Raw genomic sequence first — 17,081 nt, 5'->3', positions numbered from 1 at the left:
TTGTTGGGGGCGCACACCTAAAGGTCATTAATCACCACTCCAGGGATATGTAACCATTGACAGCTCTCAGATTTCCCAGCTGGAAGACAAACACGACTAATGAGGAAAAGATGGGGCGTATGAATTTGATGTGATGAATGCCAGTCACTATTTCTCATAGACGCAAGGTCAGTCGAAACTTATCCAGAAGGGAGGTTCAGTAGTCGTGGGGAAAACTGCGGGACAAAAGCGCCTTGTTGGATGCATCAGTCGAGAGGAGACGTGATGACAAACAACAGCGCTGACCATCAACAAAGGCGTTCTGCATTAACTTTGTTTTAGTCAAGAGGTGAATGGAATATCCTCAAGGAGACTGAGGGCAGCTCTAGAACGAAGTGGAGACTGTGGTCCTTAATACTACATTGACCTCGCCAGTTGTAAGGAGGCACACGAGCCAACAACACAGGACAAGGGTCTCCTGTGCTTACTTGATCGAAGACAGATTTGACACAAAAGGAGACTAAGGGCAGGCAGCCCTGCGTCAAAGTGGAGACTGTGTGGAGCATCGTACTGCAGTAATAAAACATGCTTCATGAAATGCACCAGTGTGAAGGTGATGGGCTAAAACTACTAGATAGACCGACAGAAAGATGATGTTGAATAAGTACTAAATCAACTATAATACTTAGATAGCTCGGTGATATTTGTACAATTTGAACAAAGTGAAAAGTATAATATGGTTTGACGGTGAAATAAAATGGAGTGCTGAATTACAATTCATCCAGTTGGATGTGCAGATGACAATATGGTGAGGAAGTAGGCTGTTGTCGTCAGTACAGTACGTACACTACAAAGCTTTTGGGGGGCACCTTGCTTGTCGCGGGGGCGAGCACCTCAGCCACTCGCCGCGTGTGTGCGCGCGCGCGCGGGCAAGGCAGTACGGCGTGCGCGCGTGTGAGCGAGCGTGCGCGCGCGCGCCCGTCTGCTCTGCTGTTGCTGCCCTTTGATCCCCCGCATTAGTGTTAGTTAGGGGGGCTCCGAGGCGCACAGCAGTCAAGACAGCCGAGCGAGCAAGGCAAAGCGGCCCAGGCGGCGCCCCCTCCTCCGCGGCCCGGGCTCCCCTATTTTCCCCCCTCTCGCCTCTCTCTATCTCTCGTCTCCCCCTTCGACCGACGGTCCCGCTCTGAAGCGAGCGAAGCCAGCCAGGTGCAAGACCGAGCGAGGAGCAGCGGCAGCCCGCCCTCCTGCCTGCCTGCCCGCCCGCCGTCCGTCCGTCCCCTCCGGTCTCCTTCAAATGGGAGCGAGCCTCTTTTCTTCCGTCTCCCCGCGCCAGGACGAGAATGTGATTTAAAAACAAGCGTTTTGGGGAGGAAAATGCCAAGGAGGAAGCAGGAGCAACCCAAGCGCCTGCCTTCACGTAAGTCTCGCGGCTCGTGTGCGCCATTCTCGGTGGGGTTAAAGAGGTGAAAGAGACAAAAGAGGCTAGGTTATATTCCTCCCCGGGTTCTTCTTTTTTTTTTGCGGGTCCGAGCGAGGCAGCCATGTTGTTGGCGACGCTTTAGCCAGCCCCCGAGAGCAGCGGGAGGAACCGTAAGCGAGCGAGACGTTCATAATCGATTTTTCTTCCTCCTCAAAAAAAAAAAAAAAAAAACAGCTCGCCAAAGGTTGCGGGTTCTATGTGTGCGGGGAGCAGAGGAGGAGGAAGAGGAGCACGAAGAAGACGAAGGCAAGCTGGGGGGGAGAGAGAGAACGCCACCGCGGTGTTTTTGCTAACATGTCCGCCTGCTTAGGTGGCTTCTCCGGGAGGACCCGGGGAGTGTGGCCGCAATAAAACGAAGGGTCAGCCGGATCAGACGAGCCCGAGTCTGGCTCGACTTGCTCCCCGCACCGAAGCCTGGTTAGCGTTAGCTAGCACCTCCACTTCATCCCTTAAAATAAGAAAGTATGAAAAGATTTTTTTCCCCCCACCATTTTCTAGTTTCTCGCCTGTCAAGAGTGGCCATGATCGGTCACCTGAAGTTCATGGTCCCCCCCCCCCCCTTCTGCTCCTCTTCATCTTCCTCCTTCTCCTCCTCTTCTTCCCCTTCGCAGGCATTCATTGCAGACAGACTCGGATCAATAACGCGGTTAGACGAGGGGGGAAGCGACACAAATGCCAATGTCGTGCCGCAGTAGCCCTCTTTTTAATAATAACACCATCCCCCCTCTCCCCACACCCCTTTTCTTCTTTTAGCGAGCTCCCTACTTTGTCTCTTCAAATTTGACCCACCATCATATGTTCGGATCAGCACAGGCAGGGAGGAAAGGGGAGGCTGCGGTCGCACACTCGGGTCGCTATGGGTTCACGGTGGAGCAATGACTGGAGAGGCTTTTTCGGTTCCTTGTATTATGTTTTGTTATGATGCTGCACTGTGTGTGTTATGTTACATGTGAAGTGTAGCGCTGGTTTGTTTTGGGTTCCGACTTTTGGGTAAAGGAAGTTTGAAGAGACTCACACTGAGCCGGGATTCTAACCCAGAACCTGTAAGGTAATATATGCACTAAGTTTGGGGGGGAAAAATGGCCTGCGTAGTGTTCTGGTGGTTACTATGTATGTCTCACAGTGGTGAGGTTCGGTGTTTGAATCTCTCAAGAATTTGTTATTCAAATCTTTCACCGCAAAATTTTAAAGATTAGTCTCGATGCTGCAGGTTGGATAAAAGTTCCCGAGACATCGTCGTAATCGCGTAAGGATCCGGCAAACCCGGGCGCTGCTATTGTACAGAACATTTGTTGCGTATTGTTGCTTGGCATCGACTGGCAACCTACTTGCGGACTGCGTGGGTTGAATTGTCACCAAAAAAAATGAAGTGATGCGTCTTTCTCGGATAACCAATTACAAGCACCGGTGCAAAATTGCGTCACGCTCCTGTTCATCCAATTCACCTGTTATTTTCTCCATTTTATTTTCAATTAAAATTTGTTGGCTTTGTAAAAATAAATGAATTAATTGGCCCCTTTTTTAAAATAATCTCTTATTCTGGTGATTGTTTTGCGATAGTTTAGCAGTTAGCATGGCTTCTTTTCTAGTCATAATACTTTTCAAAAGTCTTGTTTATTATTTATTGTAGTATGTTTTATGTTAACAGGATGAGGGGAGTACGTGAAGTATTGGCACCTCAGCTGACGGGTTTTTTTTCTCCTCGGTTCTTCTCTCCCGTCCCCCTGCATTGTGCACTCGCTGGTTTCCAATGTGGCGGCGACCCCAGCACAAATTAGCGTTCTCCGTTTTGTGCTCTGGTAGTGTTATGGTACATGACGTGGGTTTGATTCCCAGCCACTGCTGGGCCCAAACCCGGATTAATTCAAAGAAGGTGGGTGGAAGGACTTTAATTTGGAGCTTCTGTGGCTGGTAGGGTGAATTTGAGTCCTTCGGTTTGCGACTCCTGCCGTGCTCTCGTCACGTAAAGTCGGTTTTCACACATGAATGGCGGACAATGCGAAAGGAAGAAGCCGCGTTGTTGTCATTTCACACGTGCGGCAGACAACGAGAGGTTGTCCTTGTCAGACTCGTTGTCACCTTCTAGGGTGCGGAGTGAGGGGCTGCTTGTGGAGTATGCGCAGGATGATTGTGCAAAACTGCTGTCATACAGATGTTTGCCCTCACGTCTATTTTTCCCCACCCCGTCTTTGTTTTACATTGTTGTTGTTGACTTAGGGCCGGATTTACTCCGGGTTTGCGCAAGCAAACAGATGTAGAAGCCGATAAGCTAACCAGGAACGCAGTTTTGAGTTTGCATGTTGTGGGAGGAATGAATGCAAATTTTGTTTGGGTAATTTGTTTTATTAAAGGGGAAGATATCCCCCAAAACTTCTTAATAATATTTTGTATGTGCCCCCACTAGTCTAAAGTTCTGATTAATATTACGTTGTGGAAGTACCTGCTCAAGGGGCAGCCATTTTGCCACTTGCTGTTGACTGAAAATGACATCACAGTTGCCAGGTCATAGGTCACAACCAATCACAGCTCATCTTCAGAAAACTGGTGTGCCGTGATTGGTTGTGAAAACTGTCAACTGTGATGTCATTATCAGTCGACAGCAAGTGGCAAAATGGCCGCCCCCTGTGATGGATTAAAAACAAGTGGATTTTGCTCATTTAATTTATATTCCACAAACATCACCCAGAACTTTGTTTATAACAAAACAATTGGGAGTGTAAGTAAGTTTTCTCTGTTTCTTTGTATCATAAAACTTGTGAGAGATTTTTACACCCAAGTGTGTGTCTGTTTGCTCAGCCTGGAAAGATGAGCATGCAGACGTGTGTGTGTGTGCGTGTGCGAGTCCATAAGCCAGCTATGGAGGTCACGGTACAGTATGGCGCCGTCACTCTTGACAAGTAAACATGACCTTTGTTGCCTCCGTGAAAAGCACTCTTCGTCTTCTTCTGTGACCTTGCAGGGCTCTTTTTATTTGTGTCGTTTTTACTTCGTTATTACTCGCTCGTCTGTAAATTCCGCGAGGGACGCATCAAACAAGGACGCCGCCGAGTATTGTTTGTCACCAAGCGCAAGTGGGAAGGGCACTGCCTCGCAGTAGAGTGTGGCCTTATAAGGCATCGTGACAATTAGGAGCTGTAGTTTCACACGATCACATCTGCCGTTCTTGGTTCCGGTTGTTCCTGGAACCAAAAGTTTCCCGGACGCTTTTGATGCCTACCGAAAAGTTTTCAATAAATCGTCCACGATGTCATCATTTGTTTTCTTGAATCTCAAAGGATGTAGCGGGAAGTTTGTCGTGTGCGGTTGAGGTCGAAAGGTCTTGAGTCGGTGCGAAGGCGGTCAGACAGGAAGTACGGTCGAGCTTTGGTGACTTTTGAGAAGGGCTCATTGTGTTGTTGGGTTGAATTCTCACCAATTGGCTGTCCAGCTCAGCGGCACGCCGGGCGGCTCTCTGGCTGCCTTCCACTCGCTATGATTATGATGACCTTGCTGCGACCTGGAGTTGAAAACGTTGGATTAAGAGAAAAGGAAAACGAGAGCAGGTTTCCATTTCACCCTTGGCATAAAATTTAAGGGGGAATTTCTGGCTAGAATCCCCCTTTCCCTCACTATCACCCCCCACCTTCCCCTCCTCAGATGGATGGTCATCGGGGTCTCTGGCTGTGTCGGTCGATCGGAGCTCAAGCGAATAATGATACACAAGCTTGAACTGGGAAATGAATTCACCACGCGCTGTCACAGGCGTGTGTGTGTTTGTGTGTGTGTGTTTCGTTTGATAGTACCTGAAATCACTGAGGCTGATGAGGATTAACAGTTAGCAGGGTAAGGTTTAATGGGCCCGGTTTCACCAAAGTAGCAAGGCCCCTATGTTTGGATCGATGGCGACACATAAATGTTAACCTTATTTGCAGCTCGAGACAAATGAGAGTGCACCAAGACAAGTCGGCCGCTTTTGTTCCTGAACTTGAAAGTGCGCTTCACGCGTTCAACTATGTCATATTTTTTCACTTTTGTCGATCTCGTTGCTGTCCAGCGTTCGAGTATAGATGACAACTTTTATCGTACCCTGTTGGGCAATATTTATATGTTCAAGTGAAGATATTCATTTTTAATGGCAAATGTACCAAGCATTTATGGCTTGGAAAATTATTCTCTTCACTTATCTAAACTATTCATTTGTGGGCCAACATCGATGGTCACTACTTTTTTCTAAGTGCATTGTGGGTAAGTGCCCTACATTTATGCTCCCTGGAGGCTCTGTCCAAATATCCACACTTTCAAATCTTTGCAGTTCTAATATCACATTCTATGGTATTACGTTTACAATTTGATCAACTTTACAAACTCTTTTTAGGTCACTTACCTATTATGTCCTAGTGTCGTTGCCGTCCATTAGCAAATAGCACAGTAGGGAGTATTTGGACAGGTCCGACATTCGAACACCCCTACTTAATGGCGTAACCCCTTAATAGTGCACGAAATAAGGAACAGTGTGTACATTCGGACAGAACCACGAATGACGCCCGTCCTATGTTGACGAATCGCAACACGTAGATCCACAGCTCACAGAGCAGCCCGTTTTGGCGAGTAGAGGCAATCTCGCAGGAGTAGCGAGGCTTTCAGCTGGCAGCGTTACACACGGAACAGCTCGCCGGTGCAGCTGGGAAAGACAGAGCGATGGAGCATGCTGCTGGTGGCGGAGAGAGTGCGCAATAGATAGATTGAGGGGGGGCGGCGGCGAAGTGGAGAGGAAGAGCCGCTAAGAGCTTTGGGCGGTTTCTCTGTTGTTGTTGTACCACACAAGTGCATCCAGGCCCTGCAGGACAAGCCTTTAACAGGCATGAGGGATGGAGAGCATGAGAGGAGGAGGGGGAGGAAGTAGAGGAGGTGGTGGTGGTGGTGTTCTGTGCCAGACGCCCGCTCTAAACAGTGTGCTGATTTATCGCCCGGCGCTCACGTTTCGCTCCTAGAAAGCCGCTAAATGACTTTGTAAGGCGGGGAAAAAAATGCTTATATCATCTAAAAGGAGCCATTTCGCCAATGCGGAACATGCACATTGCCTAACCGGCGCGTGGAACTGGAAAGTTTGTGTCCCAAATCGTTCCAAACGGGCAATCAATATTGCCAATCAAATCCTAACCTAGTTAAGTGGCAAAAAAAATGACAAACTCGATTTGTTTTTTTCCTGAGCTTTTTTTTTGTGATGCCACACCAACTACACCACGTTATGTTGTGACTTGCAAACAAGGCTTGTGCACTTAATCAAGAGCTGCTTACTAAAGTGACAGAAAATCTAAGTCTTAAGTAGTGCTTATCAGCATATGTATATTATTCCGTATATTTGCCGGCTCCTTAAAATGGCTGCTGGCCAACACGATGATCTTTGCCCCCTCCCTCTCCACTCTTGCCAAACGAACGCATTCCGCTTGGCGCGGCACTGTGCTGTGACCTCACTTCCTGTGTGGGTAGACGAGTGCAGGAGGCATCTTGTGCACGGCCTGCCTCTATTTAGCCTTTAATGCACTAGCCAGGCTACGCCGCCGCCGCCACCCTCTTCTCGCTCTTTCCTCTTAGTGTGTTTTCACATTGCAGTCAAGAGGAAGCCATGGGGCTAATGTCTTTTAACCAGGTCTGCTAACATCAGCCCGTGTGATGCTGTTAAACGGGGACAGTGCATAGAGCAGGCATGGAGTATTTTATTTTATTTTATTTTATCGACTTGCGTTAGTAGCTCTCTGGCGAAACACTATATCACCTCTATAAATACATATGCTGGATAAAAAGACAAAGTGTTTGGCCGCCGGCAAAAATCCAGAGAAGTTACTATCGTTTTGGCGATAGCGTGTTTTGGGATGGGTTGCATTTTCTATGAAGGAGGTGACTTTAAAAGTTTGGGAAATCCGCGTTACTCGGTAAAAAAAAAACAACTTCCAGTGCCGTGATAAAGTCCCGCCCACCCAAGTCTTCCCACCCGATCACCAGAACGGCGTAAATGTTTGCAGTTGCGTCCTGAGCATGTGACGGGCGTCCGCACTTTGAGCGCTTTGACCTTGTCGTATCCGGCAGGCAGAAATGAGATCATCATCGCGGAGACAAGGAGCTGACGCGTCTCCTCCACCTACCCGCGGCTCTAAGTGACGGTTGTCATAGCGATCATTATGCCACCGAGCCTGCTCGGGCGAGTGAAGGATGCCTTTGAATGCGGCAGCCCGAGGTCGCAACCTGGTTACGCCGAGCTGATGCGGAGCCGAGTAAACAAGCGCATCGTCGCCCGTGCGTCTCCATGTCGGAAAAGCGAGGCGGGTGCGGACGTAACGATGTCTCTCATTCCCATCCGCTGTCCTGGTTTCACATAGAGATTGAAAACAGAATAACACCTCCACCCACTTGCCTCATCCTCCCTGGACCTGCATGTAAATTAGCCGTTAGCTCCTCACGTTTTTTTTTTGTTTTTTTTCTCGCTTGCCTTTTTAGGCTGCGGAGTGCTAGTAGGAGCAGGGACCGGGACAAATCCTGATTAGTGTTCTCGTCGTCCTTGAGCGGCGCCCCGGCCAAACGGATGTCAAACCAATAGCGGCCCGGTTTTCCCTCCTCGCTCATCCTCTTGGCTCTTCTGCTGATTGCGGGGGATGCTGAGAGACAAGCGTTGGGAGTGCGTTCATGCGGAGACGGCGGATAAAAATGAGAGGTTGTTCGTTTCAAGTCCAAATGATTTTTTTTTTTTTTTTTTTTTAACACTTACCTTGACATGGCACATCGTATCTCGTGACGACTCCGAAAAAAGACTCGGCCGCCGCTTGATGAAAACGCGTTTTAATTCATTCGCAGCAGACGCGGGAAAGTGTCAAAGTGGCAATCTCGAAAAGACAGCCTGCGATTCTTTTGGGCAAGAAAAGTGTGAAAAGAACAGGCCATCACCCTGCTGTGTAGTTTTCTGGCATGCCGAAGCAGCTCACAGAGGTGATTGTGTGCTTGTGTGTGTGTGTCTGAATGCGTGTGTGTGTGCTAGAAAAGTGAGAGCGAGTAGGAGGGTGGAAGGTGGGAGTATGTGAGGCGTCCATGTATTGTTTGTAAATCGCCATCGTGGCAAAAGAGGGACATTTTGCGCTTATTGCTGCCCATCCATATTTCAGTTGGAGATGGATACGTACTGTACAATTTTTTGTATTCTCTTATGTGGTTATGACATGGTGTCGAAATAATTGGGACACTGTAAAAGCTGCAGTTAGTTTAACTTAGGTTGGAATCAATTAATCTTGATCAATGATGCAACGAAAAGCTAACAAGCACAGACACAACCTGATCTTGACAGCTTTTTACCTTCAAGTAGATCCACCATCTGTGGACTCGCTACGCTAATCTAAAATGATGCTAGCAACAAAGCAATTTCAAGGCCGGCCCCATTATGGCCCACGACCCCTAGGTTCCTCACCCTTGGCCACCAGTAGATACTTAACTAAAGCCCTCACATCGAAAAAATGCTTCAGCACACATCTTCCCCGAAGTGGCGTCTTTCTTGCTCGTGGGTTAAGAAGGTCAGGGCAAGGGGGTGAGAACGCAGGAAGGAAGGCAGCGAGTATGGATGTCGTGAAGAAGGAGCTGTGGCAGTAATTAAGTGTCCGGCTGGGCCCTGGCAGGGGTTGCTACGGCTGCGGGCTATGCTAATGAGCGCGCCCGGCGGTCAGGACTGCCTTATTAGCGCTCGCCGGACAATATGGTAGGAGAGCCGCTCCGCCGGCGGCCGCCGAGTCTCGCCAAATGACTAACGGTCCTCCCGAGGAGGAAGGTAATTCTATTAATTGGCACACGGTGGATCCGAACGGCTTCGCCGAGGAATCCTTCGCTTTAGCTCTCTGGCTCTTTTTAATGTCACCATTATCCGCAGAAGCTAACTGGGAGCGCTGCATTCGAGGCATCCCTTCTTGTCGGCTGCATCTCAAAATGGGCAAGTCAAGCTAAATGGACATAAAACATGGCTTTATGGTCATTTGAAACTTGAAATGCTATCAAGTACAGTTAGCATTGTGTCCATATAGGACAGTCCAATCGAGTCCTTGACTTGTATTGAAATGTAGCGCAAATTACCATCTGTGTATTTTTGGCCTTGGCCTCTGCGGTCTGTGGTGACGTCGGGCGTTGCGCCAGAGGTGAAACAGGAAGGAGAAGTGTTCTTGGAAGGGAATAAGAGGACCGAGACCCCCCCCTAAAAAAAAAAGCCCCCCAAAAAACAGCCAGACCTCTGAAATTCCTCATTGCAGACCAAGTGCACTTTACCCCCACCCGTTTATTTTTCTCCTCCATTTTTTGGCATCTCACGTTACGAGGAGAGGAAAAACACAGCGTACACTCACTCATTTAGCCTTAGATGTGTCATTGAGTCAACAAGCCTAAAATGATGGAGAGAGGGGGGGCGTTTGAAAACTTGACCAAATATACAATAGATCAAGTAATGGTGTTAAATCATCCAGTTAGGGCAAGGCCTCCAAAACTGGAGGGGTGCAAGCACCCGTTAAAATTCATCTGGGAAAGTAATTAGCCACTCAGATGCTTTATTTCCCCGAGGTGCAATTGGGACATAAAGGTGCGCCAAATCTGTCATTGTATGGAAGGTGCGCATGACTTGAAAACAGGGATTCTAAAACTGGGGGTGTAACTTGAGAGTCCAAGATCTGGTATAATAATTACACGTGACTTTTTTTTTTTTACCCCCCAGGGTGAGTGTAGTGGAAGGGGGTGCACCAACTTGACAGTGCGAAGTGGAATGTCAGTCTGGTGTCATAATCACACGCCCCCTCACATCATTTCCATCGAGGTTGGATGCGTAAAATGTGATTCGCCAACTTTATTGTGATTTGAAGGAGTAGCGTATCTTACAAACAAGGATTATAATGAATAATAATTACATGACAGTGTTTGATCGAATGTCGAAGGGGGTGCGCGTTATCAAAAATCTGCGGCGCTCCCTTATTATTGAAATTGAAAACCTGCACATCTTTTTGCGACGAGAGCAAGTGTTAGACATGTGGTGATGTCTATAAATAAATAAAAAAGGGTGCGCTAGTTGTTAATATGAATCCAAGCTGTTTATATGCACACTGCGTCGCCAGCAGTAATAGTAAATTCCACAATGCCTCCATTTTGTGCACCCAGGCAGACATTTAAATGAAAATAGCCGTTAAAGCGGGTCAGAGCCTAATTTACATTGTTGCCCCGATGCAATTCATCCTCCTATTTATGCAAAGCGACATTCATTTTGACAAATATTGTCACTTGTCCTGTATAACAGTGTCAGGCTAAAAAAAGAAGAAGTATCTAAGTAACAGCATGGGTGGCATATTCGTCAGTGGCGTAAGTGTGACTCACCGCCGGCTAGTGTTAAGTGTTAACCTGCCGTGCGTCAAGTTCTTTGCGAGAGTTGATTCCGGAGGCTGAAAAACAGATTCCACAGAAACCACTTCAATTTAAAGCTGCATTGCATAATTCATGATAATCATCGTGCTACTGCTTGACTATGGAGACTAAAGTGCCTTGGGCGGTGCTGCTGTTTTGGTTAGCAACAGGTGCTAATCACACATACTGGCAGTTTTCCCCTCATTTAGGTCGAAGCCACTCTTTGATGAAATCTGATAAAAATGTTTGGTTGTCGAGTTGTATTTCTCGAAATGGCCGCCGATGGGGGATAGCTTGCGGAACGGCACGTTAGCTTATCCTCTGATGTCAGCATTTGCCGCCCTCCTCCTCGACCTCCTCTGCACTGTATTCACTCTCGGACACGTCTCTCTCCTTTTGACATAGCCGCTGTATTGATGCGCACCCCTCTCCCCCCGTTAATCGGCTAATGGCCTCCTCTTCTTTCCTGCCCTCCCCTTTCTCATCCTTCCATCCGTCCCTTTCGCCTTGCCGTCTCCTCCCTCTGCGCTCTTCAGGGCCTGAGGTCAGTGAGGCCAATTTTCATGCCTGGCTAAGTGACAGAATGGCTTTGTATCTGTGTGTGAGTGTGTATCTGTGTGTGTATGAGTGTGTGTGAGTGTGTGTGCAGCCTAACACAAGTCATATGGCGGGTGACCCCCCCCAACTCGACCTACCTTTAGTCCAGTCCTTGCTTTTTTTTTTTCTTTCTTCCCCCTTTTCTCTCCTGACTTTAACTTTCACTGTTATGAGCTAACATCATGGGCTCTGATTTTCGCTCACCTTCATTTTTGTTCCGATGCAAGTCTAGTTTTTGGCGACCTCGTTGGGCGTTCCGGCGGATCGCGGGCGCTTTCTATTCCGGCAACTGCATCGTACATGAAATGTGTGCGCTACACTTGCTTTCGACTCAACATGGCCAAAGAATTGAGTGATTGGCATTAAACTTCACACCCCTGTGGAATTCCCCCTCCACTTGCTCTTTTAGCGGTCCCCAAATGCAGCGCCTCCAAAGGCGGGAAATTGCTCGGTTGTACCATTTATACCGAGCAGAAATAGTAAAAAAAAAAAAAAGGAAAAAAAAAGGCTACACATGTTTTTGTGGACATGACCTTGACTGATGCCACCCCGCTGACCTCAAATCATCGAAATGATGTTGCCAAAACCACAAATAGAGAGTGCGATACGGCAAGCGGCCCTTTTAGCTGAATTTCCCGGCTTTGACTCCCCGCTGCTTGGCTCGTGAAAGGTTAATACAGCAAACACGGCACTCTGCGGCCCGCACTACGTCTCCCATATTACCGAGTCACTATTTGCGCAGCCGGCGTTTGCACTTTGACTCCATAAGGCTCCCACTTTGTCTACAATGTGCCAGTTCTAACGGCCGTGCGACCCGGGTGAGAATGTTCCTGGCCGCCGTGCTGCTGCTGAATCGTGAGCGATAACGTGTCCGGACCACTGCGCCCTGCAGGCCGTTTTCCTCGACAAAACGCTAAACACCCCCCTCCCTCTCCCTGTCCCTCCCTCCACAACCTTTTCTGTGGCAGATGCTAGCTGCCGCAACCCGTGTCGCCGCCGCTCTGTCAGCAGCGGGACCATTCGCCGGACCGCAGGCTAAGCAGTTCGAGCTGTCGCGAATGTGCGATCCGCTTTAAATCATCTCTCCGGCGGCGTGTGCCGTGCTCTCAGGGATGAGCTCGTGCCAAATGAAAACCTTGTCCGTGTCGTGATTTTGACTTGAATGTATGTACTGGGCTAGCGTGGGGCGAGTAATGGCTAGCGAGTCAGCCTCGCGGTTTTTGTCCTGGTACTCTGGCCTGTTTGGTTTATTGTTCATGAGACTGACTTGTGAGGGAGGGCAAAAAGGGTAGCCGCAAAAAGCCAGATTGGCGCCGGAGCTGCGATGCTTCCCCCCCCCCCCCTCAAAGCTTGAGACACCTCAGGTCAGCAATCTAGTGATTTGCCGCTAACCACATTACAGCCATTAGCTTTTCCGCATGTCACGTAGAAATGGGTCGAGTCCTGCCCCGCATGACTCACACTGACTCTTTTCTCTGCGACTTTCTCTCAATGCGGGTCAACCCGACTCGGGTTGCAAAGTAACCTTTGGATGCAGCTTTTCCGTTGACATCCTGGGAAGTGGGAATTGCAGAGTAACCGAAAAGACGATATTGTAAAATTGGGATATGCTAGGCTAATCAGTTAGCTTTGAGTATTGTCCACCCCTGTGTGACTTTGACTGGGATCTTGCGTGGTTGCCGATTGGGAATTTTGGAAGTTCAGCCAAGTGTCACAAAACGGAACTTGCAGTTTTCGGAGGGCCCTTTGAGGCGAGCCGGCGACTGTACTCACCTTTTGACGACCACGGCGCATCCTTCCGGGCCCGATCACGAGCCAACTCTAATGATCCCCGCTGCTGCCGAGGCTGCGTTTCCTGGCAACTGTTTTGCTTTAGCCTGTAAACACAGAGCGGCCGCTGGGCCTGTGAAAGGTGAAGACATGTTTTAACAATTGCTTTTTCTCAATCGGTTGGATCGAATTTTTTTTTTTTTTTTGGGTTGTCCAGTAACATACATAGGCGGGAAACAGTTCCTTGTCCGTTTTGTTAATATGTATCAGGAATGCTCATTCCTCTTTTGTTCGCCCTTGTCTGGCAAGCTGTAATATTTTGCTTATGAATATTGATACACAAAGTGTATATTAATGACCCCGGGTGAACTTAACCCTATCCTTATTGGCTCCCTGTTGGTATCTTGCGGGCCCATGAATATTAATGGAGTTCCATAACCTCCATTACCCTAATCTTTGCTGTCTAGCCTCCCAGATGGATTGGGTTGTCATGGTAACGTCGTTACTCCTTGAGACCAAGAGTGGGAAGAATTTAAAAAAAAAAAAAAAATGTCAGGGAACTCAAAATTACTTAAAACATCTCCCAAGCCTCTTGCAGAGAGTGCAGGTTATGTCGGAAAAAAATTGAATGAGAAATGGTCGTTTGATTTTGACATAAAGTGGTAATTGTGTCGGGAATGTTCAAAATGCAAGGTAATGGCGGTCATTTTCGTTGGCCCAATTCTTTTCACAGACTCTCCCCATAACCGTGATTACTTCAGTTCACGGGCGAAAGCCTGTGAATTCATTCATCGCTCATGTTGCTAACCAAAACAGCAGCAAGGATAAGGGTGTATGTCTAATCTTCGTTTCTCCCCCTGTAGATGTGGACAGCAATGACGAAGGAGGGCCTGACGGCGGCGCTGCGGAGGACGAAGGCTGGTTCGGGAATGCATCCGACACGCGCTCGGAGTCTTCGTCCTACGGCGACACCCAGGACGAGCTCTTCCTGCCGAGGGGATCGTCCCCGGACGCCAACCACGAGAGTCCCACGGGCTGCCCCACGCCGGTCCACCGCGCCTCCTTGGAACTCCTGGGACTGGGCGGCGGCGCCTTCTCGCCGCAGGACACCGTCTCGTCGGTGGTGTCATCGCTGTACGGCGAGGCGGCGTCCCGCGCCCTCGGGAAGCCCCTCAGCAGCAACCTGCGTCGCCTCCTGGAGGCCGGGTCGCTGAAGTTGGACGCGGGGGACCTTCTGGGGCGGGCGTCCCGGGGAGGCGAGTCCCCGCCCATAGGGCTTGCGTCACCCCTAACCCTCTCCCCATCTTCACACCACGCTCAACAGCTCAGCGCGCTCGCTCGCAAGCTGGCCAACAACAACAGCGGCTCCGCCTCGCCGGCCTCGTTGGCGCCCTCGCTCACCAACGTTAAACAAGAGCCGCTGGACCACTTCAACTCCCAGAGCAACGGCGGTAGCTTTGTATGGGCCGGAGTCGCCGACAAGTGGCCACCCACCGGCCGCTCCACACCCAGCGGGTCCAGCCTCTCCCCGGACTCCGCCATCCAGAAGCTAAAAGCGGCGGCTAACGCGGTGCTTCAAGACAAGAACGCCGTGTCGGCCGCCGCCACCACCACCTCCTCCACCAACACTTCGTCCGTCGTGCCGCCCCTCGGAGGGGCCGGCGCCCGGGGCGACGACGTGGTGCGTTTCGATGCCTTTAACTCTCCGTTCAGCCCGCAGTCGGCGAGCTCCACTTTGGCCGCGCTTTCCAAGAAAGTCAGCGAGAGGAGCCACGGTTCGTCGGTGCCCGCTGCGCCCGCCGACCAGCAGAACTCTGCGACGTCCTTCCTGTCGCTCGTGTCCATGACCTCGTCGGCCGCTTTGCTCAAAGAGGTGGCGGCCAGGGCGGCGGGGAACCTGCTCACCGAGAAGAAGGAAGGCTCCCCCCTGCCGGGCGGTGGCGGCGGCATCCTCCAAGAGGATGTCAAGCCCCTGCTGGACAAGAACCACAAAACCTCCACGCCGTCAACACCCAACCAAGGCCTGGACCTGTTGTTGCCCTCCACACCCAAAGGAAGAGGGAAACCCAACAACCAAGCAGGTAATTAATATCTTCTACTGCAGTGTTTCCCAGCAATTGCTAATTTCACCACAATGCAAATGATATTTAAATATATTCAATATTTAAAAATATTAAATATATTTATAATATATTTAAAATATTTCATTGTTCTGCCTGTCCCTATATGTCATCGACATAGATAGATGGACAGATAGTAATAGGGTCAGACAGTCATTTCAAAAAGTTAAATAAAATACAAAAAACTTGATATGACGACTTTATCCTCAAGGACTTTTGGTATCATGAATGCCCTTCTTCACAGTGTGGCCCTAACACTCCTTGAAACTTGTTTCAGCCGCCGCAGTCTTAATTACCTTCATAAAAAGACACTGAAGCATCAGCCAGCCAACCAAGCAAGTCTCGCAAAAGGCCAGGGCGAGCTCCACGGGGGGGCTCCCGACCGAGACCTCGCCGGGCTCGATGGCGCTCGGGGGGGGCTGCCAAATAAGCAGCGGGTGGAAGCCCTCCCTCGCGCGGTACCAAGTCCGCCGGCGCTGATCGGGAGGGCAGACCTTAAGGCCGAGCGCGTCATCCTTTCCCCTGACTGGATACAGATGTGTGTACATTCGCTGCCCGCGTGCCGTTTATTCTGGAAAATGCGCACGTGTTACCCAAACAGGGGAAAAGAGAAGAGACGGCGAGACGAAGTAACCTTTAGGGGAGAACAGAACGTTTTCAAAGAGACGGATGGGCACTCTTTGAAGGGTTGTGTCGCAACCCTGAGCAAATCTAAAATGGCGGGATGAAATTGACTTGAGACGGATGAGGCGGCCGATGTAATATTGTGTGATCTGCATGTTAAAAAGGTGGTGCTGAAAGAGGGGCTAAGGGGGGGGGGTTGCTGTAACCTGGCGAGCCGTCAAGGTCGAGCGCTGCTGTAAAAATGCAGGTATGTTGTTTGGTCGCCAGACTGAAAAATGTGACCTTGATTATTGACGGCCATGCCTTGTTTTTTTATTAGCTTCCCCGCGCTACTTGCACCGTAAAGCCCATTTAGTGCTCATTCCGTCTGCTCTTTTTTTTTCATTTAGCGCTCCCAACTCCATTTTGTTTTTCCTTCACTGGATTTTACTCGCGGTCATCCCGCTGCCGTTTGGCGCTCCGGGCTCGCACTTCCGCAAAGATAAATAATTAACTCCAGGGTTGATTTGATAAAAGCGATTTTTAGAATCATTGATTGAGTCGTGATGACAAGAAAGAAGTTTAAGTGGATATAAAAGTCGGAACGGATGCAAAGGCTAATACGAGAAGAAAAGGCAGAGGAAAAACGTTTTAGGAGAAGAAAATCATCTTGTGAGAGAATGCACTATTCCTCGAAAATAATCAAGTCAACCTTCACATGTCCGGCTCAAAATGTCCAAATTCATCTATTTAATGACTCAGTGCTCAGAAATTCTTCAAGGAACATTTTCTTTATTACAAGAAAAAAATATAAAATAGACCAAAAAGTCGACTGACTGCTGCCTAATTATTTTTAATAGAAGACATTTGAGGTGTAACAACAAATGGAAAACGACACACGTAAAGCGACACCAAATAGCCGGTGTTTGTTCATTGATTTAACGCCATAAAGCTAACGTGCTACCATTTGCATATGCATTTCCGCAACGGCACAATTCAAAGTGATGGCCTGGGCTAAACGGAGCCATACGGAAAAGCCCTTCACCATCAAAAATGACCCCGTGCAATAAATACTCATTTTCACTGTGGCCCGGAGGCGTTGATTTAATTCTGTACATTTTCCAAAGGCTGCGGCGGTTGCT

At 49.1% G+C, this 17,081-nt stretch overlaps 1 protein-coding gene across 4 annotated transcripts in view; it reads left to right on the top strand.

The window, feature by feature from the left end:
* Positions 1–924: 924 nt before the first annotated feature.
* Positions 925–17,081, top strand: part of znf827 (zinc finger protein 827) — a 38,434-nt gene continuing 22,277 nt past the window's right edge. For 3 of the 4 annotated variants that reach the window (XR_015857997.1, XM_088373601.1, XM_088373603.1), the window contains exons 1-2: positions 927–1,396; positions 14,080–15,297. Coding sequence is in view for 3 of the 4 variants with exons in the window: in XM_088373601.1 (XP_088229727.1) it covers positions 1,354–1,396; positions 14,080–15,297 (1,261 nt within the window). In the remaining variant the exon portion in view is untranslated. Of the gene's footprint in view, positions 1,397–14,079; positions 15,298–17,081 lie in introns of all 4 variants that reach the window. The other variant, XM_088373602.1, reaches the window with a different exon arrangement.

This window comes from Syngnathus floridae, chromosome 4 (genome assembly GCF_059516105.1).
Source record: "Syngnathus floridae isolate MCC-2025c chromosome 4, RoL_Sflo_1.0, whole genome shotgun sequence".
Taxonomy (NCBI): domain Eukaryota; kingdom Metazoa; phylum Chordata; class Actinopteri; order Syngnathiformes; family Syngnathidae; genus Syngnathus; species Syngnathus floridae.
The sequence above is the reverse complement of the archived record's forward strand: the minus strand, read 5'-3'. Positions and strand labels throughout refer to the sequence as shown.